Source organism: Orbicella franksi, chromosome 4, assembly GCF_964199315.1.
Source record: "Orbicella franksi chromosome 4, jaOrbFran1.1, whole genome shotgun sequence".
Classification (NCBI taxonomy): Eukaryota; Metazoa; Cnidaria; class Anthozoa; order Scleractinia; family Merulinidae; genus Orbicella; species Orbicella franksi.
The window spans coordinates 1,305,004-1,332,300 of NC_138148.1; the positions used below are offsets into that span (position 1 = coordinate 1,305,004).

At 40.7% G+C, this 27,297-nt stretch overlaps 2 protein-coding genes across 4 annotated transcripts in view; both read left to right on the forward strand.

Moving 5' to 3' along the window:
• Nucleotides 1–781: 781 nt before the first annotated feature.
• On the forward strand, nucleotides 782–24,919 carry LOC145485777 (papilin-like). Of its 2 annotated transcripts, XM_081464401.1 has the most exons (20): nucleotides 782–2,013; nucleotides 2,105–2,242; nucleotides 2,855–2,938; nucleotides 8,078–8,196; nucleotides 9,034–9,088; nucleotides 9,193–9,298; nucleotides 9,797–9,927; nucleotides 10,541–10,658; nucleotides 11,322–11,402; nucleotides 11,891–12,054; nucleotides 12,738–12,879; nucleotides 13,757–13,883; nucleotides 14,180–14,384; nucleotides 15,638–15,811; nucleotides 16,377–16,556; nucleotides 18,566–18,748; nucleotides 19,358–19,493; nucleotides 20,500–20,892; nucleotides 21,776–22,294; nucleotides 23,272–24,919. In XM_081464401.1, the coding sequence occupies exons 3-20, from the start codon at nucleotides 2,867–2,869 to the stop codon at nucleotides 23,418–23,420; spliced, it is 3,054 nt and encodes a 1,017-aa protein (XP_081320527.1). In that variant the 5' UTR covers nucleotides 782–2,013; nucleotides 2,105–2,242; nucleotides 2,855–2,866; the 3' UTR covers nucleotides 23,421–24,919. The 2 variants fall into 2 exon arrangements, with proteins under 2 accessions (XP_081320527.1, XP_081320529.1); XM_081464403.1 differs by lacking the exons at nucleotides 782–2,013; nucleotides 2,105–2,242 and having other exon boundaries at nucleotides 2,253–2,938.
• A 1,900-nt stretch (nucleotides 24,920–26,819) lies between these two features.
• LOC145485793 (von Willebrand factor A domain-containing protein 5A-like) overlaps nucleotides 26,820–27,297 on the forward strand; it is a 136,443-nt gene continuing 135,965 nt past the window's right edge. Inside the window, exon 1 of one of the 2 annotated variants that reach the window (XM_081464430.1) lies at nucleotides 26,820–27,297. This exon is cut by the window's right edge and continues 1,101 nt beyond it. In XM_081464430.1, coding sequence (XP_081320556.1) covers nucleotides 27,179–27,297 — 119 coding nt within the window. In that variant the 5' untranslated portion in view covers nucleotides 26,820–27,178. The other variant, XM_081464431.1, reaches the window with a different exon arrangement.

Genomic DNA, 27,297 nt, shown 5'->3' on the forward strand with positions numbered 1-27,297 from the left:
AGCAAGTGAAACTACAAACCGTAGGAAATTCAATTTACTGTTTGCGTTTGTGTCGCAGGCCTGGACCCCCGGCACTTCCAGAAAAATTGGGTGGGGCTGTGCGGCCCGTTTCCCAAAACCCTTACCCTATTTATGACCAAAATCTGCGATTTTCCCTACCCTATTTAACTCTATTTATGTCCTGACCAAAATTCGATACCCTATTTATGGCGTTGCGGCTGGCAAGTTGCCCTAAACATAATTTATGAAGGGCTTTTGTTAATGGTGTTGTTGATAATGATAAACTTGCAGTAACTTCTTCTAAAAGCATACCCAGTTGAAAGACTAGAGTGCAAAAACCGTACCCTATTTTATGACCAAAATGGCCAAAATCGTTTCCTTCAAGTCAGACCAAAACAGTTGAAAACCTTACCCTTTAGGGCGCACATACGGCCCATATAAGGAAGTACCCCCACATCCCCCCCCCCCCACCCCACCCCGGGCCTGAACCTTTGGTTGTTCGCGTGATCGCACCTTCGGGACAACCATGGCTGTTTGTACCTCAAAACACTTCTGGCTTCCTGCCTGAGTAGCCGCGCCTCACTTGCGCATGGGAGGCTTGTCTCGTAAGCTCTCGTTACCGTTACCAGCCGTCAGTCGAATGTGTACCCTTATCAAAATTACACCTTGCACTTAGCGAATTACGCAGTTTTAAAAAGGCCACATGTAAAAACGCTTATCAATCACTATCGAACATGAAATTAATTTAGTTGAGCTTGAGCATTGTCATCTGCGAAAAAAATGTATCCTTCCAGAAGGGGGATGAATAGGTTTTCGGATCGATGGATTTGGCCTTAAAAAGCGCTCGGATTGTGGATTTTTGCGGTAAATCAAGCGGATTGGCGGATTTTGAAAACACAGTGGATCGTGGATCAGCTGTGAATTTTGGCGTGGATTCCGGATTCTGCCTGTCTTAATGTTCGGATCTTAGGTCCTAAACGAAATTTGGATCATAGATCTTTCTTCATCCTTGGTCGGTATGTTAATGAGTTCATCCAAATTATTTCTTTTTTCCAACGAAGCTCATTTAAACAGTCATTGGAATTGTACTGTGTTATAGTCATCAAGCCTGTTGCCTTCTTTACTATTTGTGCAAAATTAACTATGGCATTCACATTTAACAATTTACCTTTGAACTTTTACACTTCTGTTTCCGGAGTGGTTGTGGTTTCGGATTTGAACAAAGCATTGGCGGATCGACGGATTTGGCGAAAAAATGGCACGGATCGGCAGATTTGCATACCCCTATTCACCCCCCTCTTCCAGTCTTCGGATGACCGGAGAGCCGGTCGAGGCTGAATGCGAGTAATTCGTTTAATTTCTATGGTCCTCTTCAAAAAAGGAAGTTTTTCTATCGAAATGCAGAGCATTAACTCATACCGTATCAGTATTCTTTAATCCCGGGTTCAATTCAGCGCGCCGGAAGATTCTAAAGAATTTATTTTCATAGTTTGCAGAATCTGAAACACTAAACAAAACTTTTCTTACTGAACAAGCCTACAGTTCCATTTTTGCACACATCAGTTGTTTAACATATACAAAGCAATCTTTAAAGTTAAAGACAGTGGATGTAAACAGTTCGTTTCCTTTCTTATTCCGATCGCGCGCTTGTTTTATTCCTCTGTTCTGTAAACTTCCCCGCTAACTGTTACCAGCTGTCAATCATTCGTGACCTTTTCAGTCCCGTAGCCCACGCCAAAGAAATGTCGGATGTTTGCGGCTTTGTCAAAACAGAGAAAAAAGAACAGGCCGTCATGAATGTCAAGATGTTGACATTACACATTAATTGGGATAATCGAGACATGAAAGAAGCTTTCAATGGCCGAGTCAAATTTTTGTTGGACATAGTTTGCATATCCAGCTTCGCAACACCCTTCTACGGTTTCACAACGTTTGGAGACACTAATCAGACAACTTTAGATTCGTGTGCCAGGCTTGTCTAAGCTCTTGAAACAGTTCAACGCTCCGGAAAAGGTGTGCAAGTTTTGCTTTCTATAGCCTGTTGATGACTGAAACCCACCCGTATCCATATTATATTTTCTCACATGTCTGTGATTCTCTCAAGTGTTAAAACCGGCACATGCCCAACTATTTAAAGGAAGATCAAGCTGTGTGACACCCCAGTCCAAGCCAGGGATCAGTGCATCACAGAATATCACGTTGTTTTCTTTTGGCGGGTGAACGAAAATCACGGATTTCGAAGGTAAGAACGATACGCCTCGCTTGTCAGGCCTTCAAGCACGTTCTCATGTCAAATATATGTAATTGTAGCACTCATTTATCGCAGAAGGTTTATTTTCTCTGTTGATTAAATCAGTGAAATTCCCTCATAATCTTTCAAGCTCTCTAGCTCATATTGATCATTTCTCAATCACAATTTACAAGTTGATTTTCAAAGTGCGTAATCTGAAAGGCCAATTGACGATCCCAAACCAAAAGGAAACAGAGAGATTCTTGTAATACCACGTCCATAGAGATGTTTCACCACGCCGAGGTGGTATATGTCGGCCATTGACGTGTTGAAACGGTGAAGAAATGTGACAAAAATACCTGAAGATTGGGTATATCCTGATGTTAGGATTGCATAACCTTGGACCGGGTAGTGATACCTAAACTATTAAAATTAGCAACTGATCACGTCACAATTTTCCGTAAGAGGTGAAATCAGTCCTCCTAAAACAGCAACTAAGTAAGTGCTTCGAAATAGTTGTTTGCTAATTTTTGTTTAGATTAGGATGCGTGAAATAAAACAGCCTTTCGACAGTTTACTGTAGTCAGATCACGATCACGCGCACTTTGCTTCGGTTTTCTTCAGTTGCGCGAAACTATGAAGATTCATCTCCGCGTCCTGTCAGTTGCAGTCGGACTATGCTGGGTTTTGGTGCCAACCGGTTCAAAGGTGAGGAGTAATTCTAGCTCTTATCTCTGTAAATTTGTAGTTTAACTGTTTCTTCGAGTTCTTCGAATCCATTTGTTTACGAAAGGTAAACGATTCGACATTTCGGGCAAACATTGTCTGACGTTCGTTCTGTCCTGAAAGTTCCACAGACAGTCAGGATTAATGCAGGTCAACCTGTAGGTGTTGTAGGGCTTAAAATGTAATAAAAGTGAGGGGGGTGTTTAGAAGACCTTCAAACAACATTTGATGTATTTGTTGACCCGCCTGCCTCATGTTGTTGTTTACTAAACTTGGGGGGTGAGATAAAAATATTGCCATGACGGGGTATCACATGGGGAGGCCAAGAAAGCCGAAGATAAGAAAGTTGTCTTGCAACGAAATCACGCCATTGCTTAAGTTACAACATACACGAATTCGTCATACGCAAAAATGACGTCCAAACTTCATCATAGTTTGCGAAAACTGACATGGATATTTAATTTAACACTCGCCAATAGATGTGCAAGCGTTACATATAGCATGGGAAGTCAATATATTCTACAGTACAGCTTTTTTTTATGGTATTGCACTGATACCAAACTGAAGCAACAAGAGGAACTTACATGATTATATAACAACATTGAACTAACAACTAAAGAACCCTGCAAACATTGTGAAAATCTTCAAGTTTGGATTACATTAGCATGGTTGCATCATATCCTGAGACTAAATTTAAGGCAAGATCATTTTCTTTGTTACTGTCTCTATCGCATGTTCTAACTTTGAAAAAATTTCAATTGTTTTTGTTATCAGATTATGGCATGTGCCATAAATCAACTGTTAATTACTATATCATAAATCAACTGTTAAATGATATCATTAGGCAAGGATCGGACAACGGAGTAATGAAATCTTTCCCAACTTAAATTCCTAAGGTTCTTGTAAACGCAGTCACGATCAAATAATTATGATAAATCATTGTTTTATAAATAGGGATTCTGTGGCGGACAGCCTGGCAATTTTTTACACCCAACTGGTTTCGCCCAAAAAGCTAATTATAGAAATGGAGAGAAGCATATGAAGTTTCATGTTGGTGAATTGGTAATTTGTCTGAAATGCCACGAAGGTTTCATAGTTTGCGCGTTAACCCATGACACATTTCCATATTTAGGGAGCAGGGTTGGCGCAGTGGTGAGAACGCTCGCCCATCAATGTTCCCCGGGTTCGATTACGGCCCAGTGCCATATGCGGGTGAGTTTGTTGTTGGTTCCCACCTTGCTCCGAGGGTTTTTTCCGGGTTCTCCAGTTTTCCTTCCTCCACAAAAACTAGCATCTCCAAATTCCAATTCGATCAGGATAGAGGACCTGCATGAAAACCAGGTAAGGCTGATGTGGCTTCCTCGCCGCTAAAAATCGTGATTTTATTTCATTTTTTCATAGCATCACATAACTTGAAAAAATATAAACCTTGTGTCTCGGTCTTTTGTTAAATTATATAAGTATGCAGTCCACGAGCACACCTCTGAAATGTTTCTCTGATTTAAAAAAAAAAAAAAAATACGAAAAAAAATAAAAAATAAAACTATCGCATGGGATAACATACCCAGTAAAGGAGATTTTCACTGAAAAACCTAAGTTGACTGTCAACAGCAAGAGATTAACAGCAGATTAAGTTCATTTTTTCTTGCTCTTTCTCAGCCTCTGTCAAGCCAAGGCTTGAGATTACTTCAATAAGCAGGAAAAAAATATATTTAATTTTGTGTTACTCTCGCGTCGTCGCTCGTAAGAGATTTCTGGAATTAAAAAATCCAAACACAAATTTTTAACTCAAGTATTACGAAGGCTGCGAACGAAATGCCATAGACGGCCTCGGAACGAAAGGAATCATTCCCGTTGTGGGTGGTGCTTGAATCTGCAAACTGCATTCTTTTGGCTTATAAACTTGTTTAAGGAGGCCAAGCAGAAATTAAAAGCATGCTGTTTAAAGCAACCGTATCGTTGTGTTTCCGGAATCCAAAGATAAAGCTCAGCATATGGTGAATTATCCTGTAATTAAAAATCACCTCCCCAAAACAAATGAGCCGTAGTGCTTTGACCCTATGCGTTATTTGTCAAGCTACACTTGGAGCTAGAGATCAGCGCACTTTCGGACAAAAGCGGAGATTTCCGCGCCGAAAGCAAAATATGTTTGTGGGTGACTTAATATATCAGACCGGCATCAGGATTCTTCTTCAAAATCATCAGACAAGAAACGTCTTTGCTGTGTGCTGAGTTTTTGATTAGTGAACATGGTATGCAAGCTCAGTTTAATCTGTTAAGGTCAAAGCGAGTCCGCGAAACTAAAGAAAAAACCAACGTTAAAAGAATTGGCCTTCTTGCATAAGAAGTCCAAGTTTCCAAAATATAAGAAGTCTACCCAAAAATGGCGCTTGTCGACATTAATAAACAGATGTCGTTCGGTACGAATTTCTGACATTTGAGGGTTGTATAACTAATTGTAGGCTGTGTGTACAATTCAGCTGTGAGATAACCTTTGACAGATCGAAAGAGATAACTTTGTTTTTGGCTTGTTTTAAAGAAAATCTAGCGATTTGGCCGAGCACACGCACATGAACGAAACTCTCACGTTTCGTTATGTAGGAGGTATTAATAATACCTGCGAAATGCGCTATTTTCATTTTGTAGAAATGGAAAATTCTTCTTGAAATGTTTTTCACCAGAGAACTGTGTGTTGTCCGAGGCAATTTATAATGATAATAAATCTTTGATGACCCAACGATCCGTTCCAAGATATCGATCTATTGTAGCTCGGGTGATCTCAGAGGACTTGTTGACATGTTATGCAAAATATTAGTTATTTTTTGACGCTTATTGCCTATGAAAAGATAACATCCACTTGTTCTGATAAGGAAAGGTTATCTTGCAGATACAAGGTGGTACTGCCAGTTTACTTAACACCTGGAAACTATATTAACACTCGAACTTTTTGGCCTTTTGCTCACAGTTGATTGGCCTCGGAAGTAAAGAGACACACCTACAAAAGGGTGCGTGATCGGCCAAAACTGATCCTGTCTGAGTTGCAGAAAATCTCTTCAAATGGCGTGTACATAAATAAACAGTTCGTTTCGTGAATGATCTTAATACACCCCCGCGTGAGAGAATAAGCACATTCCTGTAACTCAACTATTAGAGTCGGTCTTTGATGATGTTTAGAGACGTCAGTAGTAAGTATAATAGCACTGTGAACGGCGCACAAACTGCAAGTGATTTGTTCCAATAATTGCAAAGTTAAAAAAATCGTAGTGCGATATTGTGATACTTGCTCTAAATAACAGCAAACTCATTCCTCGTATATTTTCCTCGCTGCTTGCCGGTATCGCTTGTAATATTCCTTTTTATACTGAATAAACCATGCAAGTATTAAATTTCACTGGTCCAGTAATGTTGTTAAAGAGAACGTGACCATGAGTACACAAATATGTACTATTGCATTACTAGATTATCAAAGACTCGATATAAAAGACAGGGAAAAACTGACTTCCCTGTTCTAACCTGTTGATTTCTTTCAACCATGCACAAGATATGTATCACTCAGTAGATTTAAAATATGCTCACAACATGGGCGTAATTTCATGAAAAATGTGTTGTATAACGTGTACGTTTCTTAAGTCAATTTTCCAGCAATTAAGCTACAAGCTAAAAAAAATGATCTCACAAGATTAGGCAGATTGTGGTTTTTTATGGGAGTAATTAAATTTTAATCTGTCTGAAGATTTACCGAAAATCTGTCACATCAGAAATGCGAATCTCGCTTGGTATGCGATTATAAATGAACCTTTAAAAAAAATTGTAATAGCTGGCGATATCTAATTCCCTCTCCTTACAGTAATAAAGTTCAACGACTGCCAACAAAAGAAACACGGATACCAGCCTTTTAGGCAAACTGCAATTATTTTACCAAGTTGTTACTGAACGAGTTATAATCCTTTCAAGTTGTATCAATACTACCTCGGCACCTCTTCCCACGCTAGATTAGAGCGAACTACCCAGTCTAGCCTATAGACCACGTAGGATTGTAACGGTTGATAAGGGATTAGATGAGTATGATATTTCTACCTAACATGTTTTACATTCAACCGCCACTGCCATATTGCTGTAAATTCTTTAATGTGCTCAGTTAAGAGATCTACAGAATGTAAAAGAATCTAAAAGGCGTACAAGAACTGGATTTATTTATTTATTTGCTTTCAAAGTGAACAGCTACTTAGAGTCATGCTCAATGTTTTTCGCACGGTCCACTTCAAAGTACCGAAACCTCTTTTGCTGCTAATGGCTTTTTAGCTGTTTGTCTTTCCGGGTCTCTTAATTATAGCAAGAGGATTTTATCACTGAATTTTCCGACTCAAAATAACATGATATGTCTACCGCTCGGCTATTTAAGCCATGAAAATGTAAATGCTACTTCGTCGTGAATTAACGACATTAATTGTCGCAGGAAGACTAAATATGTCCTCGCACTGATGGATAGACTATTTTGGCCCGCGGCATTTTTGTCACGACAGACTTGCTGCAAACAACGCATATAATATGACGTCAATGATACGAAGCAGTATAAAAATACTAAACGTGTGCTCGCGCGTTGTTTAATAACAATATATTTCAGATTAGATAACGAAAGCCAGATTCCGGGGGGACTCCCATATAAAAAGGAGGGGGGTTGCTCGTCGGAAATTTTGAAAAGAACCCCTAAGAGGTACCGAGATCCTGTTTTGTGGGTGTGGCTTGATATTTTTTTTCACCCTTAAGGGTTACCAATTCTAACACACAACACATTATCTCCTGTGATATTTGTTCAGTTCACTACCGTAAAACGATCCCACTGTGGACCCTTTGAAGCTGGACGCACTAAGCGGTAAGAAAACCGCTTTGATAATTTTTTAAGCCCTAGAAGGCACGACGAGTGTCCCCGTGCTTTTTATATGCGAATTCCCCCCGAGGGAGAGTGTCTTGATTAAAGAGTCTTGTGAGGAATTTCGATCGATCCTACATGCGATATTGAGTATTAAAACAACCAGAAACCTTGTCCTAGCCGTCTCTAATTAGTGTTTTATCGTTTATTTTTTGCCTGTGCAACTGACCGTTTCTTCCCGCTCACTTCAGGCTCAAGACAACGATAAATCATCGTCCAAATGGGGGCCTTGGAGCCAGTGGAAACCATGCTCCCGAACGTGTGGCGTCGGGGTGTCCTATCTGGAACGAGAGTGTCTGGAGAAGGAAAAGTAAGAATACCATTCTTCGGGTAACAAGTGACTGTATGTATGCTTACGTGTTTTGGCCAATCAAGGAGATAAGAACAGTAGTGTGACTTTTATTTGGGTTTTAAATAGCTGAATAGCTTCCATCGTACACGAAATAATCTTAGAACACGAAAGTGAAATCGATTAGGAAAGCAAACTGTAAACTTTTGAGTGTCTTCAGTTTTTCAAGACGCAACGACGAACTTTGAAATGGTCTGCTAGACTTTTTCAATATTTGACGTAACAACCCTATGCACGAGGCTTGTTAAAACAGCCCCGTTCTAGCCTCATTTCCCCAATGTAGTGATTGATAGCAAAACTGAATCATTTTTTTCCATGTTTCCGTCATTGAAAATAAGTCTTTTGGCTTTTGATTTTTCGGAGCGATTCTTCATGATAGCACCACTTTACATCATACGCGTGTAGATGTGCTATACACCCAGGTGTTATTGTTTACATATGAGTAGCTTTAGTTTTAATTCTTATTAACGAAGGATCTACTGTATTTGGCTAGGCTGTAGTGGTCTCCCTGCGTAATAAATTTTGATGTATATATGAAGTATTTTATTTAGGTGAAGGTAAATAAATAAATATGGGCTTCAGGTGAAGACTTTCCTTCTTTGATTTCTCCACACCATGCTCAAATGTCTCGAATGAATATATCTTTCCCTATGTTTTCTTACCGATTTTTCCATGATTAAATATAGACTATCAAAACTTGGTGTTTTCCATAACATTGAGGTTTATGTACGTGGTGTTATTTATTATTATGCCATCTGAATGTTTTTTTTTTCTTTTATTTGATTTTGAACGATTTAGACCAGAGGAATATTGCAAAGGAAGTAAGCGTTTCTACAGGACATGTAACATTCAGGTGAGTATAAATCATATTTTTGCGCTATGCGTTCGCATTTTGATGTGATTTTGATGTGATTTCAGTTCTTTTCGTTTTTGTTTTCGTTTTTGTTTTTATTTTAGGATTGTCCAGAAGGTTCCAGGGATTTCCGCCTTGAACAGTGCGAAGCTTACAACAACCGAACACTTCAAAATGGGCGTCGATACAGTTGGGTCCCGTATATACCAGGTACGATAGAAATTTGATTGAGTGTTGTATCTCTTTGTCGATACATTGTGTTTGAGAGTATCGCAAAGAATATACGCACGTTGATTGGTTAAACATCGTGCTTCCATTTCTCAATTAGATTATGAGCTCGAGATTCCTATCACGCATAGAAATCGAGAGCGAGTAATTTTTTTAGTATAAATATACCAGTCGTTCACAACTTTATCTAAATCTTCTTCACAAACACTTCGAAAACGCAAAGAAGCGGCCCATATTTTGTTAACAATCACACACTGCTAAGCTATACTCACTACCTACAACAGAATAGATAATGAGTAGCGTAGCCAATCAGAGAACGGCATTTGTGATAGAACCCTAATAGATTTATGCTAAACACGGAACATGTTTTTTATTTCTTAAATAATATATCTCAAAAACAATTACCTCCTCCAAAATTCCATTCCTCTGCAGTTCTTGTAATTCAAAAAACTAATCAAGTTTTCATTGCTTTCATTCTAGTACATGAGAAATGCGTTCTGAACTGCAGGCCTAAAGGTGTTAACCTGTTAAAGCGCTGGGCAGATAAAGTGGTGGACGGAACAACATGCACTTTGGACTCGTATGACATTTGTGTGGATGGAAGATGCGAGGTATGAGTGACAGAATTCAGTTGGGACTTGATGCACTGGAGCGTAACAGGCCATTTACAAGTTACCTATTGCCTCCGTTTCAAAACGGGTCCGCGTGCAAAACCTTTCATTTGAAAATGGAGTTTGACTTGCATGAAAATGAACATGTAAGGGGAACACATTTTCATTTAAATGGTTTCTCACGAAGACTGGTTTTGACACAGAGGCAAAAGGCAACTGGGAAATGGCCTATTTCTGCGACCATCAAGTGCTGAAAAGTTATGGGCCAAATCAAATGGCACCTTTCCAGAATCATCTTAGAAGCAGTTTCTTGCTTATCATCCAGTCGAACTACAGTATAAATATGCAATTAGTGAAATGCTCACATGAAGGCAGTTGTGATGTAAGCATCCCTTATGCAGTTGATTCCAGGTCATTTTAAGGACCTTTAAGCGCGGTCGATTGAACTTTTCATCGATCCAAAAAAAAATATATTTTCAAAAGTAAATTGGTCGTGTTAACGAGGTATCAAATGCGTGGAACGAGCTTCCAATACACGCGTGTTAGGCGTACAAATACAGCGCCCTCTAAAATGCAAATCAAGGATTAATTTGAGTATGCTTTTCTCTTGTAGAAACTCGGTTGCGATCTTATTTTGAATTCCAATGCAAAAGAGGATAAGTGTCGAGTTTGCAATGGTAATGGAGATACCTGCAGAACCCATAGCGGAGTCAATACGGAGGAAGGCGATGGTGAGTTCGCTTCTACAAAATTTCAACCTCAAGCCATGCAAGTCTTGCAAAAAATCTAAGATTTCTAGTTTTTGTTAAGTTGCCACGCCTTGACCTAGTGAGGTGTATCTTGAGCTTTGGATCAAGCACGCCGCCTTCGAATTAAGTCATTATGTTGTGTTTTTGTCCAAAGCCATGTGTAGAATGGAAACAGGCGAACGGCCAGTTTAAACTACCGGGATACTCTTGGTCCAACTTGCGCTGGAGAGTAGCCTCCACCCGAGTTAATTACCGGCTTTTAGCTACAGGAATTGGAGTTGATAAGCTCTCTCGAGACTGACTTCTCTCATCTTTATGACCGGGACAGACTTGACCTTTTGTTATTTTTACCTGTAGTGTATCTGTTTAAAGGAAGGCTAACCAGGCTTTTACTTGAGCATCGCCAGATTTAGTTTGTTTTGTTTTAGTACGCAAAGCGATTGGTTTAAAAAATTCGCGCCACTTTCCGTTTTCCCGCGCTTCGTATTAGCCACCCGTCTTTGTTTTAAGTTCTGATTGGTTCACTCTATTGTCTGTGTCCTTTGTGCTTGGCCAGAGTTATTACTCTGGTTTTGGTTTTACGACGCTCAAGTGAAATCTGCTCTATGGTTCGTATATTGATCTTTTTTTTTCTTTTCGTTTCAGGATACAAAGAAATTGTGGTGATTCCTGCCAGTGCGACGAATATCAACATCCAAGAAACAGCGCCTTCGTCACATTTCCTGGGTACGACGTACTCGATTTATTTTAGATGAAGTAAAACACATTGCCTGAAGAGTAGGTATCTTGTTAACAACTAATTTTCAAAACAGGCTGACGTAGACTTGAGTGGTATTTAAAAGGAAAGTAAACACTTTTTCATAGTTCGAATCGACATTTTTCATAGTTCGAGTCGACCACTAAGTATATGAAATCAACTACTTTAAAGAAAATCTCCATTTCTTGTTTAGACTAAATGACGCGATTACATTGTTGAAAGCATTTTAAAGACGAAGGAAATTGAGAAATTTCAAATCGTATTGAAGAGCAATGATTTAAAAATAAAACAAAACAAAATTCTCGTAACATATTATGTGGCGGACAAACTGAGTGACTGTGGTCTGTGATGAACAGCTAATTTATCAGCCTCCTGAAATGCTCAGTGCATGGAAGGAAGACATAATGTTATTTTGTTTGAGTATCTTTAATTCTTTAATTTTGTTTTTATTATTCAGCTCTTTCTGACTCATTCAGAAATTACTTCTTAAACGGTGACTACGTCATTACAAACCCCGCGAAGCACAAAATAGCTGGCACCGTGTTTACTTACGAGCGAACCAGGTTTGGACAAGAGAGAATATTTTCTTTGGGGCCTACAGCTGTTCCTGTGCACGTTGAGGTACACGCTAAGCACGTTCCGTCCCAAGTTATAAGCGTAAACGTTCTAGATTTTTGAAGATAGCTTTTTCATTGTTGATGTTATGTTTGTGTGTATGTTGACCGGTATGGTTAGTCCGTGTGTATGTTGGTATTTGTTGGCCATATTGTACCCCCTCCCCCCCACGGCAAACCACAGTACTAACATTTAGCTAGCAATAATCAACAATAAACCTAGATAATAACAATATTATGTACACAACAATATTTTAGGATAAACCTAATTACGGAGAATATCATCAACAGTAAAAGAAAATGTTCCTTTCAGTAGACTTAATTTAAATATGTAGTTTTTTAGTTATTATTATAACTGATATCTGCTTGTGACTTATCTTAAAACTTTTCTGGTGGGTATAATAAATCTGTTGTTGTTAAGGGGCCTTCCCAGATCCCGTAATTTTCCGGCCCCAAATCTCACATGAGGTGACCGCCTATTTGAAATTAAAAATGCCTGCTACGAAACGAAAGATTCATTCGTTCTTTAATTTGATGCGAGGGCCTTGTGCGCAGCAGCTTCATATGTTTCGATCTAGTTCATATCTCGTTCATTATATGGATCTACATCATCGTACACGAATAGGTCCCTTGTCGGAGAACTTAGGCGAAAATGCTTAAGGGAGAGGGTCATGTGAATTTTTTTGACAGGTTCTTTTGCTGGGAGATGAGAAGAATCCTGGTATTTCGTACGAGTATTCGGTACCAACATCAGTGACGACACTTCCTGGACGCACTCAGTTTTCCTGGCGGACTGACGAGTTTGAAAAGTGCAGCGCATCGTGCGCTGGAGGTATGAATATGCATGCTGGGAAATGCTAATGGCCGGGGAAAGGACGGTTGAATGAATGGTCAGTGCGCGCGCTGGATCAGACACTCGGCCTCAGATCCACTCCTCCAGTCTGAACATTGGCCGCGATTGTAGCATTGTAGTCCCCAGCTCAAATCCACGGCTACCCTTATGTAGACGTCTATCTTATCAGCTTGTAATGTACATTGGGACCCCGCCTTACGGTCACCTTGTTATTACGGCCATTTTTTCCCAGCGAAACGCCCATACATGCCTGTTAATCCATAATCCTCAACAATGTTACCCCGTTATTACGGCCACTTGAACCACGTTCATCTTTCCAGTGTTAATATTGTATGTACTGTTTGAAGATTCAACTTTTTAAAAAATATATCAGCTTATATGCCTTCCAAATGCCTAATAAAGAACACTTGTTTACAAGTGCACTTGTGATATATCTTCCGAAGACGTCACTTTAAACTAGACCCTGTTTATACGGCCACATTTTCATGGCCCGTTTATGACCGTATTAACAAGGTTCCACTGTAGTTGTTTTAGATGCAGGGCCCCTATGGTTACCAGTCTTTGAGCCGAAAGGGCCACTATGTTAAAATAAAGTTTTACTTAATTACTGCCCCCAATATACCTTTCTTCAGCTAAGAGCTGCCCCAATTTATAAGCAAACCTGTGCTATAAACGCACGATTAATGGAAATGATTATATGTGAGAAGCTGAGACCAAAATATTCGGAATGGGCTTTTAGACCCGAGTGCCTCAGTCTCAAAATATCAATTCTCATTACCAGGAATCTACAGGTACAAACAGTTATCGTCTTTCACTGATTGTTGTCATTTAATTTGTCTACATACTTATTTTCCAGGGGAGCAAAAAAGACGTGTGTTCTGCGTTCGTGACGACAATGGAGAAGACGTTTCCGACTCAAACTGTAATGATGACGAGAAACCATCCAATAAACAAAGCTGTAACTCCCAGCCTTGTCCGGCCAGGTTAGTTTATGCCTACAGAATAGGACTGGATGAGAGGAAAGGAAATTTGGGCGGTGAAGTATACCTAGTTCACCTAGAGAAGAGGACAGGGTAGGGTCAGAGGACCGGGGTAAGGGAGGGGGGAGGGGGACCGAGAGGTGGGGAAATAGGGACACAGGTGAATGGGTGAAGTGGGGGGAAAAACAATTTGGCATTCCTCTGTACTTTTAGAGAAAAGTATTCTGCAACTTAATTTCGCGGGTTTATTACAAAGCAATTTTCTCACGCGTGATTTAAGAAATCTGGTCCCTCTTCAGCTGGTTTGTGAGTGTCTGGAGTCCTTGCTCTGTCACATGCGGTCGCGGCAAACAGGTCAGACGGGTTCACTGTCAGCACACCGTTGAAGGCGGAGAAACCGTCATGATCCCGGATGAGCAATGCCCAGGTCTCAAACCGATTTTTATGCGCGACTGCCAGATGGAAAAGAGCTGTCCTGGATGGTCAGTTGGTCAATGGTCAGAGGTAAGGAAATGAGAAGCAGATATTTCACTCGCGTACGAGAGGCGGATTTGGGAGGGAGGGGGTGGATTGTGTGGCTAGCGATCCCCCGCCCCCGCCCCCCCCCCCCCCCCCGTCCCAATATAAAGATAAAATAATAAAAACGATGGTAAATATTATGACAGCACTGATAAAGGCAATCACTTTGGACAGATACCACATTGTTGCTAAATGTTACAAAATGTTAAATGTTGAATGTTAAAAGTGGTCGATGCGCGTAGCTACAACTAGCTAGTTCTCAGGCATGCCACTTAAACTGAAGGAAACAAATATTTCAAATAAACATAACTGTAATTTCAAGTAATGTTTTCTCGATAAATAGCTGTGGCATTGCTATAATTTCTGGTGTAACAGTTTTCAGTTAGGTTCCAGTTCTTAATTGTACCATTGGGGAACAAACCCTATTGACTCTGCAACACTAAACTACCAGTCACCCAAACCCTTGAAAAATCCTGGATCCGTCCCTGATTGTACGTCAGCTCGTCCTGCTCAACTGCTCAATGGAAGTCTGAAATTAGACCCGAAAAATACTATTCTTGCAGACAATCGTTTAGTATCACGGATACGTTGCGACTTTAAGGCTTCTAAAGATTGCGTCCCATTTGCCAGAAGTTGCCAGACCGTTGTGAGCATCTGTCGTATGAGACAATTAGCCTCAAGCAATTTTCTCCGGCCAAAGCACAAATGTTAGGGAATTTATGTTGTGTTGTACCTAATTGACAACTTACATTACTGATTGAGACCCAGTCGCGTAAAAGGTAAAAGGGGATCATCTTGTTTTCAATGTGAACTGACGAGAACGACTTTCAATTCCTCTAGAATAGAATAAGTGGCGTAGGTTTTGTCTGGCGAAGAACCTCGAAACGTTAGCTTTACAAACTTGTAACGAAGATTAATGTACGTTTGTCTACTTCAAGTTTATACTGTAGAAACTTGACTTTGTTAAATTTTACATTTGCGATGAAGCCCCATTTTCATATAGTACCTGATAAATTAATTTTTTTAGATACGATTTTTTTAAATGATACAACCATAAGGTGCGTGGAGAGGTAGCCCTTTTGGGCAGAGCCTCCCCGTATAGGCCATCATAGGAAGTCCCGCCCCCTCCCCCGTGATAAAGTGAGGTAAACACACGTCATATATGAAATAGATTGATGTTTCGCGTCACGAGCCATACCACTGTTATTATCATTAATTATTTTGCGGTACCCTTACAGTGTTCTGTGTCGTGTGGCTTGGGAACGAGAAGTCGTGACGTCACGTGCAAGACGCTGGAAACAAAACTGGTTTTGCCGTTAGAGAGCTGTAACCCTGCTTTGAAACCTAAGGAGACGGAGAAATGTAATCCAGGCCCTTGTACTGTCACATGGTTGGCGTCGAACTGGAGCGAGGTAGGATTTCAGGATTTACCTTGCTTATGAGTCGCTTAAGAGGAGCCTGGGATCTTTTTGTAAACTTTCCCTTTTATTCTCTAAAAATAAATTAAAGGCTAATCAAATGGGAAAATGAAGAACAGGCAGGCTTTTGTGATCGCTAAGAGAAATGTTTAGACGCTAGCCAAGTTAAACGGCTTGCGAGAAACTTGTTTACAATATTTGCGTCATTAGAATAAGCTATTCAGCTTCTGATCAAGGTAAAAAAAAAAATATCAGTAGCCGATTACTGAATAGATTTTTTGCGACGTGGGTTTAAAATCTCAACATGTATGAGCGCATTAGCGCTTTTGCCAATCAGAAATTTTGCAGTTTTTGAAAGCTAATTTCCCTTTGAATACTACACCCAAAGAGCCAAAACGTCCACCAATTACTAAGTTTTACAAGTTCTCCTACTCTGCGCATGTCGTATGTTAATGAGGTAAAATGTAAACCGTGCCGTTAGCAATAATTGCTCGCTCTATAACAATTTTTCGACGAAAAACTGCTGATTTGTTTGTTTATTTGTTTGTTGACTTATTAGTGTTATCCAAAATGTGGCAAGGGAATGAGTACGAGGATGGTTTACTGCGTGGGCATCTCCAACAAGGAGCAGAAGTATCCGGATGAACTGTGCGATAATTCGTCTCGACCAATCAGCAAGAAGGAGTGTTTCAGTGAAGAAGTTTGCCCAGCCATGTGGCACGCGTCACAGTGGAGTAAGGTTAGAGAACGAAAAACAGTGGACACTTGAGTATGCAAGAAAAACTACCTTTCACACACTGTGTTCTTAGGTCAATGGTGACTCTCTGACTGGCCGTGTTGATTTTGATCCTCAAAGTTACGTTGCCTTACAACTGCACACTGCCAGGCTGCTCGTTATCTACAACAGATTATATAATAACCCAAATTATTCTCGCATTTTGATTGGTTCTCGCCTATGATCTATTAGAGGACAGATGCACGATTGACGTCATCATTTCAAAGTTTTTTTTCCCCCGTGTTTTAAAATGGCGGAAAGTTTTGAGAATTTAGATAATATTTTACATGACTGGGCAAAAGATAAGGTACAAGAAAGTCTTGTCCAGGCATTGAACAGCTACCAGAAGCATAGTCTAGCAGGAAGAAGAAAGATAAAGCCGTTTCTGTTTTAGAAAATGACTCAGAAAAAATACTCGAGCAGTCTCAGCCGGCAGTCGAGCGAGAATAAACCAAACACAAATTAAAAATTAGTCTTGGTAAGTCGAGAACCATTGCTTTACCTCGAATTTAACAAACCCAATAAACAAAATGTTTATGAGATTAATCTATTGAAAACATTGAACTTTTCTCAGTCCTAAAATAATTGGTGACACAGTGATCGTCTGGAATAGAACATCAAAACCACTTCTTAAAATCAGTTAAAATAAACACATAACCTTGCTTTCCGATGCGAATGTTCCAGTCCATTTCAGGGCACAGCAGCGAGCAAAGTATAGCTCACTACAGCTCACGGCCAACTGTATCGCAGCTAAAAGGTGTCTCCGACATTATGTCAAACTGATTTGAGAATCACCAACCACAGAGGACACAAATTTCCACCATCACTAACGCTCCTTTCATTCAAAACTCGAATCGAATGGCCTTCAGGTTAACCACAACCGCAAGTTTTCCGAGCGTTTTTTTTCAACTCCTGCCATATTCAAGGCAACGTCCAAGCTTTTCGGCTCACAGGGCCGCTCTGATGACAAAAATCGACTTGACTTTTCAGCATTTTCTTTAAGATTTGTAGATTTCGCAGTTCAATTCTGCTTTTGCTGTAAGTTTTCATTCCACGAGAAGCGACGCTCAAGTCAAGTTTGACAGTGGCGTGATTTTCCTGGACCAATCACAATTCTTTGCTGCGCATAGCAACCAATGAGATTGCTTCATTTTGTATAGACAATAGATTACGTCAAATGGCTTTTTTCGTGTTCACTAAAGTGGGCAAAGGCCGGCTTTCGAGTTATGTTGAAAGATTTTGAAATAAAAAAAAAGCTTTATCTGTAGTAGTTTGTTTCGTTATTATATAAAACAAATAGATTCCATGTTGCCGTGCGTCTGTTCAGTAATAGATCACAGAAGACGTCAAAATGTGGTAAGAACATCAGTGACACACTCGGCTATCGCCTCGTGTGCCACTTTTTTGTTCTTACCACATTTTGACGTCATCTGTGATCTATTACTGAACAGACGCACGGCAACATGAAATCTATTTGTTAAATAGACAGTGAGTAGTGCAGCCAATCAGAGAACGGCATTCGTGATAGAACACTAGTAGATTTGCACCAACTTTTACTTACAAATACTCTAATAAAGGCAATCGTGCCGAGCTTTATCCTTACATTTCACGAGAATCATCGCCAACTTTACTTGCGGTTTCGGAAGTCAATAATAGTTTGTTAAGGGCTTCGCACGTGCGTGCAGTTTAGGTTTGCATGTTTATTTTATCTTTTTGTTTGTAATTTACGTTTTCCGTTCTAGAAGAGAACGAACCAAGTAAACAATATTCCAATCCATTCCTTTGCTATGATTTGTGTCAAACATTATTGAATAACTTGGTTTAAAGCTACCACATGGTGAACAACCAGTACACTTTGCGCCGAAACATTTAGTTCTTTAATTCATATTAATCCCTTGCTCTTTCAAGTACAGCTACTTGTTAATGGCCACCTTGCGTCGTGCAGTGACTAATTTCTTCTTTTTTTTTTTCAGTGCACGGCTTCCTGTGGTGCGGGCATGCAGATGAGAAATGTGATGTGTGCTAAAAAAGAGGGAGCCAAAATCCTGAGAATCTTATCCAATGATCAGTGCAACAAAGACAAGGAGATGAGTGGAGTGCAAAAGTGTTCTGTGAGACCCTGCCAGGCTGGATGGTATATATACCCCTGGGAGGAAGTGAGTCAAGCTCTTTATTTTTGCTGTTTACTTAATAACTTTAATTTTACCGTGTGACCATGTGCATGACCGTGTGACCGTGTGACCGTGTGACCGTGTGACCGTGTGACCGCCGTGAGACCATGTGATCGTGTGACCGTGTGACCGTGTGACCATGACCTTGTGACCGTGTAACTGCGTGACCGTGCGGCACTAAAGTTGACTAAACTTTTGCGGGGGTTTTATAATTGAGTGATTCGGCGGCTTTTTGCGTTTTGTAGAGTACATTTCTGCGTTTGGTGAGATTTTTTTTTGCAGTGATTAATTCCTGCGGTTATCATTTAGTCGCGTACAACTGGAAATACAACAGTTTTGATTCCCATACAACGACATACAGCAGTAATAAACCCGTGCAATCATTGCAGTTGAAAAACTTGTTATTCGATAGCATAATGCTCGCTCATGTTATTTTTAGCACCTGTAGTCTGCTGAAATGTATTTATATATTTTTTCTAGTTTCGGTCGCAAAATATTTTGAGCCACGCGGTATATGATCTACCATAGTAAGGTCATGGAAACATGTGACTCACACAGCATACTGATACTTCTTGTTTGGTGTTGTTGCAATAGTGTTCCAAGACTTGCGGCCAAGGATTGAGGCGGAGAAGTGTGAAGTGTTTTGCTGACTCACAGGAAGACACCGAAGGAAAATGGTGTAAGACACAAGACAAACCTGCCTCGGAAGAAGTGTGTTTCGAGGAAGAGTGTAAGTGCTTGTTTGTAAATATAATATCTTTAAGTTAAATAATGTACTATTACATGTAACCAAGCGCGAAAGTTGTTGACGGGAAGTATTTGCCCGAGGTCTTGACAGTACAGCCCGAATACAACAACGTCCGTACAAAAAAGACTGAGGGCTGATACTCCCCGTGTAGGACCTGGACGTTCCCCGGCTAGCGTGGTTAATAAAAGATTTATTACACCACTGAAAATGTTTAGAAAAAAAATGCTACTATTACGGACTGGAAAAACATCGCGAAAAACATCGTGAAATTCTGATTGGGAGTCGATCACGTCTTATGTTAATATAAACAGAACGGAAAGAGAGTTGGAAGAAAAAGAAATGGAGTCTTTTATGAGAAAACAAGTTCTTTCAGAAACGTAAGCAATAAAACTACAGAAAATTTTCAAGAGTGACCGCGAGGGATCGTTCGGGACAGTGCCCGGTCCAATACTTAGAGAATATTGCACCTGTACGTAACGAAGCAAACTGATTGGTTGAGTTTAGTTATTGGCCCTCTGAACTAACTTAGTCGTATAATAATGTTCTATCAACCAAGCGCGAAGGTTGCACACGAGAAGTATCCACCCGGGGTCTTGACAGTTTGGACTTAGCTCAACGAATTCCTTACAAAATAGACCAAGGCTCCTTCAAAGCGGATGACCCTCCACCCAAGGTAACCTCACCCCCTCCCCCAAAGAACGTTGCAATTCTGTAAACAACTTCTTACCATTTATAACGAAGGTAAGAAAAGTACTTTAACCTGTTTGACTTGTCATGGAGGGCGACTCTTCTATCAGGGAAAACTTTTCTCGTAAAAACAGTTCAGATTTTGCTAAGGGATTCGCTACCGACTCAAAAGAGTAATCTTTCCAGAACTTGTTTCAGTCTTGTTTATGCCCGGCTTCAACATTTTTTCCAATGCACGTGGTTAAAAGTACGGCTGCATGCCGCACCAACATTATCCATGATAATTTCATTTCAATTGCAGGTCCCGTTGTAACAACACCAAGAAGGACCACGATGACAACAACAATACCGACGACCACGACAACAGCGACAACTGTTGCTTCTAGCACTACAGAGAGTACAACTACAGATGCGCCATCTACTCCAAACTCTTCTACAACAGAAGCCCCTACCACTACTACCCAACCCCACAGTACTACCCCAGCGCCCACGACTACCCCACCCCGTACAACTACTACCAAGCCAACCACTACCGCTCGACTATCTAGTACTACCTCACCCCCCACTACAACCTCACCCTCCACTACTACACCACCCGCCACTACTACACCAGTCCCCACTACCACGACCAAACCCCTAACAACAACACGAGGATATCAACCAGCCCGGATTATGCAGCCTCCAAAGGATATAAGTAAGTAGGCTCACTGATATTATTTAGGGTACTGAATAGAGAATTGTATCCTATTAACTTTGCAGCTTTTTGTTGCTTTTTCAGCATTGTTTAGCCAAACAAAAGGCAAGTTAGTTCAAGGGGTTAAAATGTGCGGCCCCTCTAGTGTGTTATTGACTGAGCACCTTAGAAAATAGATATGTTACAAGTTAGTGAAGTGAATTTAGTTGGCGTCGATGCTCATCTCTCATTAGCATTTTACAGAGAAAAAAATAGCCTTCTTCATTACGTTTTCGTTTACTGATTAGATTTGTTCTTGAAGACCCACGCAGGGTGGATAATGATGTGGAAAGTAGTTAAGGATAATTCTATTAAGACATGTTGTCTGATTGTGCCCTCGATTCTTTTCCCACTCGAGGGAAAAATAAGATTTTATAGCCATAATTATAGACATCCCTTAATAAACTAAATAATTTTTCGGATGGAATTTCAGATGTCTTTTATCGGGCAGTGAATTGAGCGAGAGAGAAAAAAATGCTTCTCTTTCCCTCAGGTTACAACAAATAAAGAGGTTTTCACTTGAGAGTCTAAAATGATTTACATTTACTTTGGTTTTGCATTTCTGCGCTAAATGATTGGCTTAAAGAAACTCGCGCCAATCTGTCAAAACCAAAACCAATTGTGACTCGCTCGCGCATGTTTTTCGGCTACATGTATCTGCTTCGAGTTTTGGTTTTTCACTCGTTCTCTGTATAACTGGGATTGTGCAGAGTGATCACATTGGTTCTGGTTTCAAGACACTCAATGGTAAACTGCTCTGACTGAACTTAAAACGATAAGCTTCATTTCACATAATTGAACTGTGGCACATTTTTTCTAATGTGAAAATGTTTCATGCATTCAGTGGCGTATGTTGGCACGGAAGTGTTGTTCCGTTGCCGAGCAACGGGCCTCCCAACTCCCGTCATCAGCTGGCGTAAAGGCTCCATACCCGTGAGCAGTCTGGAACTAGACAGAATACAGATGCTTCCCAACGGCGACCTCAGGGTAGCAAATATCACCGAGGAAGACAATGATGTGTACACGTGCATTGCAACGAACTTTGTTGGACCAATGGAAACAAAGGAAGCGCGTTTGGCTGTAATAGTCCCAGTGTCAGTCTCCGTGTCACCAAATAATGCGACCGTGAGTCCTGGTGACGATGTTGAGATCACCTGCTCATCACGTGGTACACCAAGACCAATTGTAGAGTGGTACAAAGACGATAGCTTTATCAGAGGTCAAGGCAGAATGAGAGTATCAAGGACTAGTGTCATTATTACACAAGTACAGCCCTCTGACAGTGGTTACTATCAATGCCAAGCCCGTCACAACTATGGCTCGGCCAGCGACAAAATGTATTTGAACGTCATCGATAAAAAAGGTAACGTTACAGCAATTTTTTTATTACTATTATTGTATTTTGTAAACGTATTTATCAATTTTTTTGCTCTTTTCTCGTTCCTTTGAGATCCACACACATGTGCGTTTGAGCGAAATCGTCAAGAATGTTCATTCTGGGTTCCTGTCCCATGAATTCCATTTCCTCAGAAACGAATGGTTATAGAAGAAACGCCAAATGACCTTTTCGGTTTGGAAACTTAGAAACAAGCCGTTCAGTAAGCTAGCTATTCGCATAAACCAGTTCGCGTTTTACATGAGAAACCGTGTTCGACGGTGGATTCTGTGACGCTCTGTGTTTTTGAGGTGTCTAAAAACAACGGAGAACCCTTTCTTAGAAAAATCGCTTTATTGAACATGTTACTGTGCATAGTTAAGGGTCGAAATTGAATGTTGGGGTGCATGGCAAAAAAACCTTCATATAACAAACATCCTTTAAACGAATTTCCTAAACGTTCTTTCCAGTTCCCAAGTGCTGCATTATTTTCTCCTACACTGACTCGAAATTGGCTTGTTTGAGAATACCAACATCGCTGTCCACTGGGGGAGGGACCCCAATATAAAAACGACGGGGGGTGCTCGTCAGAAAATTTGCAAAGAACTCCAAAGAGGTACCAAGATGCTGGTTTGTGGGCGTGACTTGAAATTTCTTTCACCCTAATACCAATTTTAAAACAACACATTATCTCCTGTCCAAGTTTTTCGACTCAATACCCTAAAAGATACCGCAAAAGCTCCTTAGGGGGAACCGATAGCGCTTTTTTAACCCCTAAAAGGTGCGACGCGGACCCCCGTCCTTTTTATTTGTGGGTCCCCCCGCCGGGAGAAGCTGCCATGACGTTATGTCGAAACCTTCTCTCCAAAAAATCGCAATAGAAATCCTATAATGTATATAAATTGACAATAATAAGTTTAATGATAATAGCTTGATTTCTTGTTTTCTTTTTCTGTGTTTTGTAGAGCCTACTGAACCTCCGTTTAAATGCGAAGACAATCCATACATTGCTCATTGCCAAGTTGTTCGACAAGTTAACTACTGTTGCATCCCTTATTACCAGAAAGCTTGTTGTAAAACCTGCGAGGATCTTCTGCCAGACTGTAATAATTAAAATTGCCCGAAGGATTATTTCAGATCATCCTTCTGCAGTCCCTTTTGCATAACGAAACAGTCTGCCCATGCCAAATCTAAGGAGGCGCGCCACTTTAAAACTGCCACTAAACTGTTTTGAGCACCAAAACCTGTTACGGCAAGAAGAGCTGCATTATACTTCTTTCGTATTACTTGCTACATATAAACCACTAGATCGATAATATGCAGAGCAAAAAACATCCGAACCACTGACTGGGAAAGTGCTTTGCGTCAGGTTCGAGTAAAACCTTTTTTCTCTCTTTTATCGATCTCTGGGAAGCAAAGCACTTCAGAATTTTAGTTAAACTCCCTTTACATCAGCTTTAAAACACGTTTTTGTTTACCAAAGTATTGTTACTGTTGTCATGCGTTTTTATGAGATTGCAAACTCCATTTAAGAAATATCACAGCTAGCCACGGGTACATCAAGGATATTCTGACAAGTGGGGTTGTAAGTATGACCGCGAAAGTTGAGACCTCAGAGGTAATCTCCGCTCCAGAACAACACAAATACAACGACTTCTTTTCAGCGGATAGGAGGAGGTTTGTAGCAATACACTACTCGCCTCCCCTACCCTCTGATCAATTAGAGGATGAGGCCAGGGTGCTTTTTTACGCTGACTGAATAGCCTTTGATGATGCTCTTTTGTTTGCAAACCGAAAATTTTATAAAAATAGCTTTCTTCTCAATCTCCCCATAAGTTGCTAACGTCTATCGCATGTTGTAATAAGCTTGATTTGTAATACTTAGCCACAGTTGGTATATTCCTTGTATAAAGTATAACAACAGAAGTGGTTTTTAGGGTCAGCTGAAGAGCGAGTGTCGCTAATAGATCAATTTTGATATTTTAAAATTCAGCCTAAAACAATAGACCTCAGCGCGAGGCTCCAGGGAATCTATGCAGTTATTCCCCGGAGCCTAGTGTTGAGGTCTATTGTTTTAATATATCGAAATTGGTCTATTGTATAACACACATGTCCAGGCCCCGCGCAACTCTCCCTTGCTTGGTGAAGGTCTGTTCCCAGGGGTTTTGGGTAGTAATAGTGACGACATTTCACGACCAAACTAAGAGAATTCAAACGGTTGAAACCCAACCAACTAATGACAAATGGCTTGAAATCTTAACAGACTAATCGTATTACCTTGACCAAGATATCGTTGCTGATACATAAACTAACAAATTGAGAACATTTAGCGGACAATCTTGAAGTTAGGTTGCGTGACTCAGAAGTTTACAGCTCCGTCACTTGCTCTTCGTTGAACCCAACAAAACCGCCTGTCTTGAAGAGAAATATTCAATAACCCTTATTTAATCTTAGTGTATACGTTTTTCAAATAAACATCTACGAAAAAAAATATTGGGAGTTCTTGTGCATTTCTCCAGGTTAACTGTTGCCGAGTACTTAGAATCCCTGGGGAGACTCCCATTATAAGAAGGACGGGGGTGATTGTGTATTTTTTGCTTGAAATTTTTTTGCTTAAGCTCCCCCCCCCCCCGCCCAACCTCCCCGGCTCCGCGGTCTCTGCCCTCCTCCTTTTTATTTTGGAGCCAGCTCCCACCGGGCTTAGAATACGCGACCGGTCGGATATTCATGGTTCGACTCCTATTTTTTATTATTGGTCGAGTAGCACTGGGGACGAAAAGATCGCGACTGCATTTCCATTGACATCTTCGCCATCTCTGTTTGTTGGTTGGTTGGATGATTGGTTGATTGATTGATTGATTGATTGATTGATTGATTGATTGATCGATTGATTAGCTGATTAATTATTTTATTGGGAGTGGGGAGACAAAGTGAAATACAGTGGAGTCCTAGTCTACCGAGTAGTCCCGCTTTCTCGCGGCTTTCTTTCGCAACACGCACGACGGACTAAGCGAAAGGGGGGCCACTCGTAGTAGTCTAGTGGAGCCCCCATTGATATGACCAGCTTTTGAGCCTTAAATTTTGGGGCAGTCGTAATGTGGTGACCGCCTGAGAAGTTTTTCCGCCCTGAGGTAAACAAGCGCGCACGCCCAGAGCAGGCTGTCATGAGCAAATAGGACCACTTAAGCTGCGGGAAAACGTCACAGGGAGGAACTCCCATAAAAAAAGGACGGGTGTGCTCGTCGGAAATTTTGAAAAGAACCGAACCCCGAAGAGGTATCGGGATCCTGTTTTGTGGGCTTGGCTTGAAATGTTTTTCATCCGTAGCTGAGAGGCACCAATCCTAAAACAACACATCATCTCCTGTCATTTTTTTTTTCGGCTCAATACCCTGGAACGTACCGCAAAAGGTCCCGCTGGGGACCTTTTGAGGCTGAACATCTTAAGAGGTACCAAAACCAACACCCTTCCTTTTTTGGGAGTTGCCGCTCCCACCCCCCCCCCCCCCACCCCACCCCACCCCGCCTCCACCACCACCACCACCGGGACAAACGTTTTGAGACGGTTTTGCAAATCGAACGCGAATGTTTTCCAATAAAGAACCGTACTTTCCTAACGATGAAAAAGTTAAACATATTTTTCATCGATAGCCAGCCCCGTATCCCTCCGTCAATGCTGAAGCATGCTTTGTCGACGCTATTACGCGGTCACAGTATTGGAAAGAGAAGAGGATGAAGAGTTATGAGGGATGGATATAGGTCTAGGGTTAAAGGTGAAAGTTTATTTTCCGTCAGGCTCAGTTTAGATTTTCTTTGACTGTGGGTACTAACTCGTTTACCATACAGTTTGTCGAGGACCTTGCTGCATACTAATCCTTTATTCCAAGCTGATTTTGGTAATTGCTAATGACTCCTTTTAACGCAATGTTTCAGCCTTGAAAAGCAAATATTTCGTCTCGCATGACGTGCAGTTGACAACCAATCAAAGAAACAATATTTTAATTAACGGACAATATCGTTTGTGGTTACAACAGGCTACTGTTCCGCACTTATAATATTACCACAGGAATTACACCGGAATTTTGCACAGGAACGTTTTAAATAGAAACTGCTGACAACTTTCAGTAAAAACCCTGAGTTGCTCAGGAATAAGCGTGACGTAATAAGAAATGTTGTTTTTACGCAAATTGTGGTGTGCATGTTGGTGCCACGTCCACAACTTTCTCGTTCCTCGAAACGCTGCGGAAATTTAGATTTGTAACCATTTCTAGCTAATTCTTGCAGATCAGATCAATCTAGTGTCACGCTCCCTAGTCACGCTTTACGCACATTGAGGACTATTGAGAAAGCAGGGACAACGAAACACGTTTGATCCACCAGAGCGTTTGATCTTTTATCTATATTATAATTTTAGCGCCTAATATTTTATAACTTGATGAAAAATAGAGAAAGCTTCGAGAAGAAAAAAAGAGCTGAGCAGGTGTTAATCAGTTTGGCAGAGCTCAGCTTTGTAGTTTCGAATGCGTGTCACGTTATTCTAAAAATAACGTTGTTGTTGTTGCCTTGAATCGTGCGCTGTTTCTCGTGTATAGATTCATCTGAACATTTTCTGCCTTATGACAACAAGAAAGCACATCGCAGAGAAGTTGTTGAACACAGAAAGTGTTCAAGAGTCTATCGACTCCTTGCCAATCTCGTCCATGCTCAGTTTTTCTGTAAACTAACTATGCGTAAACGTGCTGACAAAAGTGACGTAATGTAGCCCAAAATACTTTTAGTGCACACAGCACTATAAAACTGAGTTTCTCTATCACGTTGTTCTTACTTTCTGTAGCCACGTTGTTGGTAGTCGTTGATACCTAGAGTTTAAATCATGGCTGGAAGGTTTGGGCTCGTGCAGAAGCAAAATGGTTCAAAAGTTCCTTTGGAGAGCATCGAGATTCAAGTCGATGTTCAGGGATTCACCGCACACGTGTTGGCGACCATGAAATA

Bases quoted from the DNA above. Each gene is read 5' to 3' on its own strand.
- LOC145485777 (XM_081464401.1), top strand. From the start codon at position 2,867: ATGAAGATTCATCTCCGCGTCCTGTCAGTTGCAGTCGGACTATGCTGG. The intron at 14,385-15,637 runs GTAAGGAAATGA...GTACCCTTACAG, and splicing joins CAGTTGGTCAATGGTCAGAG to TGTTCTGTGTCGTGTGGCTT. The intron at 20,893-21,775 runs GTAAGTAGGCTC...TCATGCATTCAG, and splicing joins GCAGCCTCCAAAGGATATAA to TGGCGTATGTTGGCACGGAA.